Consider the following 4,326-nt stretch of genomic DNA (forward strand, 5'->3'; position numbering starts at 1 on the left):
CAGTGCAGCTAGGCAGCACAGGAGGGAGAAGGACTCATATTCAAATGTGGCCTCAGCAGTAATGAATTGAACCAGCTACACCTAGGGAAAGAACTCTGGGAGATGACTATGAACCACTACATAGAATTCCCAATCCCTCTATTTTTGTCCACCTGCATTTCTGATTTCCTTCCCAGGCTAATTGTACACTATTTCAAAGTCCGATTCTTTTTTGTACAGCAAAATAACTATGGATATGTATACATATATCGTATTTAACTTATACTTTAATATATATAACATGTGTTGGTCTACCTGCCATCTGGGGGAAGGGGTAAGGAGAAGAAGGGGAAAAGTTGGAACAAAAGGTTTGGCAATTGTCAATGCTGAAAAATTACCCATGCAAATATCTTGTAAATAAAAAGCTATAATAAAAAAAAAAAAAGAAAAGAAAAGAAAAAGAAAAAACTTTATTAAAAAAAACTTTAAAAAAAAAATATCCTTGCATATATTTTGAAAATAAAATCTTCAATAAATAAATAGAAAAAATATTTGAAAATTTAAAAAAAAATGTAGCCTCACGCACTTACTACCTATGTGATCCTGGGCAAATCACTTAACCCCATTGAGACTAGAAAGGAGGGAAGGAGGGAAGGGAAGAAGGGTAAGGGAGGGAAGAAGGGAGAAAGGGAGGGAGAAAGGAAGAGAGGGAAGAGAGGGAAAGGAGGGAGGGAGACAGAAAAGAAAAGGAAGGGGGAAAGGGGTACAGAATAAAGAATAAATCAGTGAAAAAACAAATGCAACCATATTAAGTATCAAAAATCACAGAGAGACCAAAACACAGGTTCAGACTTTATTTAATATACAAAACACCCACCATGCACCCATTACTGTGGCAGGTTGGTTAGGCCACAAGGGGAGCACTCCCACCCCCATTTCCCTCTCTGCAGAATCTTTATTCTCTTTTCAGTAGATCATTATAGAGCAAGGCCAAGGTTCCCAGGAAGGCCAGGAACTCCTGGAAGTTCACTTCCTGATCTTTGTCCTGGTCCAGACCTTTCATCAGTTCTGAAATTTCTTCATCTTCAATTTTCTAATAGGGTAAAGTGGAAAATGCAAACTCTATTAAGGAGAAGTTCTTTTCCCTTCGTAGGGTCCCCTCTCTCCATTACTACCCTCAATCTAACCTCCAACCCCAATCCTACCTTCTTCTCCTAAACAGGAGGCACTGTTGCTAACTAGTCATCTGAGCCATTCCCCATTTTGCCCATTTCTTTTTCTTTTTAATCCCAGGCTCTTTCACTTTGTCCTCTGACTCACTGTTTCTTAATTAAGGAAATAAAGAATAGGGATCTCAGATCTCTGGAATGGTTGAGAGCAATGGTTCCAATGGAAATTGTCCATCACTTTCAATTATCCTATCTCCTCTATGTGTCTCCAGGAACCAAGTAGGACAAAGTGTAATTGGCTCCCCACCACCATCACCTACCCCTACCCCACCCAAATGGGTTCCAGAAGGAGAAAAAGTTGGGGAGAGGCCAGCATTTAGTCAAAAAGGGAAAAGAAAGGACTGGCCATGGGGTCAGGGATGAGATACTAACAGCTCCAAGGCAGAGTTCCTCCTGGATTAATTCCTTCAATTCCTTCTTGCTTAAAGTGCTCTTGTCACCTTCCCTGCTTGAATATTTGTGGAAGATGGCAATAATGGAGCAAATAGCTTCATCCAGTATCGAAGCCATAGATGCCAAGTAGACTTTAGGGAACTGAAAACCACAAAGGAAGGGATAAATGAGTAGAGGAAAAAAGAATGAAAGAATTATTGTTCACAGGGCCCCAGGCCAAAGGGATGGGACTTTCAGTCCCTGGGATACCCCAGTACTGGAATAAAAAGCTTGAAGGGTGAGAATTTAGTAGGGCTTGGACACCTCAGAGGTAGGTGGAATTTTCAGAAGTCTAAATCAGATTGAATGGATAGGGAGAAGAGCCCCAGACAGCGGCTGGGCTACTGTTCATCCCAGACTTAGTAAATGAGGGCATGGATTTGACCATGGGATTTCCATGATCTGGGAAGCAAGGAGGTCCCCCAAGTAGAGAGGAAGGAGTCAGACAGGGAGCAGCAGCTGACAGCTTCCAAATTCACAGCCAGGCCCACACACACTATCTGAATTCCCTATACCCAAACACAACCATGTAATTTTAAAATTTTCCAAGATTGTTTAAACTCAGGAGATTTCTCTCTTAGAGAATTCCTTTAGGCAGCTAGGTGGTTCAGTGGATAGAACACCCACCCTAGAATCAGGGTTCAAATCCCTACTCAGACATACTCCACCAAGGTCACACAATTAGTAACAGAGCTAGGTGTCTGGACTCCCAAGTGCTATTTTCCTTCCCCTACACAGTTACACAGCTGCACACACTCATCACCCAGCAAGACACACCTTTGCACATAAAACCAAAAAGATACACTTAGGAATCTACTTTATGCATGCCCTGGGAGCAACTCTACTCCATCCCAAGAGTTAGTACCCTATCCCCTGCTCCTCCCGTGCCCCAAGGCATCAATAAACAGGGCAGGGCTCCCCTAAGGGTAGGTGATCTCACAACCCAGGAGTTCTCAGCTGCCGCAGGAATACAAAGAGGCCGGATTAGGGTGGGGAAGAAATCCCTAGGGATCACCCAGGGGGAGGGTGAGAGGCACGTCCTGGGCCGGGAGTGATCTAGGCGTCTAGGGAGACTAGGTTGGGCAGAGTCGAAAGGGAGAGGAAGAACTCACCGAAGGCAAAGACTAGCAGAGACGAATAGAGATGAGATGGGTCACTGTCCAGCCCCTCTTATAGCCCAACCCCTGGCTGCTGGGCCCCTACCCCCACCCCTCGGGAATAGCGGGCCGGCCCTCCGAGGCCCCACCTTCCCCACGTCCCGTCATACTAGGGAAGGCCCTCTCTACCACGCCCATCCTAGGCCAGGCTTTCGGCCCCTTGCGTAATTACGCTCTTTGCTCCCCTGCCTGAGCCTCCCATCCGAGCACTTTGGGCGCCTTCTAACACGCACCTGGCAGAAAAGGTGGAACGCTATCCCTCTGGGCTGGAAAGCCGGCTGCGTCCAAGAACTGCAGGCTGAGCCAGCAGAGCTGGCAGTCTGGTCTAAAAGTCTCAGTTTTTCCACCTGTGAAATAGAGTAAAGAAAATCACCCGTATTATTTCCTCCCCATCTATCTTGGTGTTGTTTTTCTGCATACATCTACTCTTCAACCCACCATCCATCTCCCTCCACCACGGATGCAACTAATAGGGGTGCCACTGGGCACAAGTCTCTGTGTGTGTGTGTGTGTGTGTGTGTGTGTGTGTGTGTGTGTGTGTGTGTGTGTGTGTGTGTTATATGCATGGATTTTGGTGTCCCTGGTGTGTGTACCAGAAAAGCCTGGGTATGGATGTATGTGTCTGGAGGAGAACAGAATTCAGAGTTCAGCCACACTTGCAAATGGGAATCTCTTGAGGTTAAGTGTGACTTCAGAGATCCTTGGGGAAAGATCCCAATCAAAAGAAACAAACCACCTTATCCTTATCCCCAGATATTCCACCATTAGACCTTTGATTTAAGATTTTGATCCCTGCCTGATATGGCCTACAGGATGTTAAGCCTTGTAGACATTTGACCATAGCTGAATATGTCAAAATATTTCCTGAGAGCCAGGATTCTTATTCTTATTCTTCTTTTTCTTCTTCTTCTTTTTTTTATTTTTATTTTTTTTTTGATAGGGGGAAATGAGGTAGATAATAACAATCATAACAGCAACAACTAATTTCTATTGTATTATAAGATTTGCAGTGTTTTCTACAAAAGAGCCCACTGACCCAGAGTTCATAGAGGTTAAGCCAGCAAATGTGAGAAGTGAAAGTGGGTAATAGCAAGACACTGGGCATCTTTGAAAAGGGGCCTAACTGATGGATATAACCAGGGAGGCTAGAAATGGGAGGACGGGGCTATAATATAATATATAAGAGGATAGGCCCTGAAGACAGACTTTGACCAGGGCTAGATGTACTGTGTGTGTGAAAAAATCCATGACATCATACCCATTATAATTATAGGATGGTTTCCCATGACACATTTCACGTCAAGGAACTTTACCCTCTGATTCCTCTTCATTTTTCTGTTTTCTTTGGGAGCTTGGATCTGCAGAGCTAGAACTCCTTGTTTCATAGAAAAAGATAACAGTAGGTTTTCTGAGTGAGTTGGGTAACTAGGACAGGGCCCCACAGAGGCAGGAGTGGGGTGTAAGGAGAAAGAAGTTGAATAAAAATTCACATGCCCTGGTCAATGTAGGGTATAGAGAGAGCACTAGGC

At 44.3% G+C, this 4,326-nt stretch overlaps 1 protein-coding gene across 1 annotated transcript; it reads right to left on the minus strand.

Annotated features, from left to right (window-relative positions):
- Window positions 1-818: 818 nt before the first annotated feature.
- On the minus strand, window positions 819-2,878 carry S100A6 (S100 calcium binding protein A6). The gene is made up of 3 exons (XM_074262106.1): window positions 2,753-2,878; window positions 1,581-1,742; window positions 819-1,072 (listed from the first exon to the last, which is right to left on the minus strand). The coding sequence occupies exons 2-3, from the start codon at window positions 1,716-1,718 to the stop codon at window positions 935-937; spliced, it is 276 nt and encodes a 91-aa protein (XP_074118207.1). The 5' UTR covers window positions 1,719-1,742; window positions 2,753-2,878; the 3' UTR covers window positions 819-934.
- Window positions 2,879-4,326: the final 1,448 nt, after the last annotated feature.

This window comes from Sminthopsis crassicaudata, chromosome 4 (genome assembly GCF_048593235.1).
Source record: "Sminthopsis crassicaudata isolate SCR6 chromosome 4, ASM4859323v1, whole genome shotgun sequence".
Lineage (NCBI taxonomy): Eukaryota > Metazoa > Chordata > Mammalia > Dasyuromorphia > Dasyuridae > Sminthopsis > Sminthopsis crassicaudata.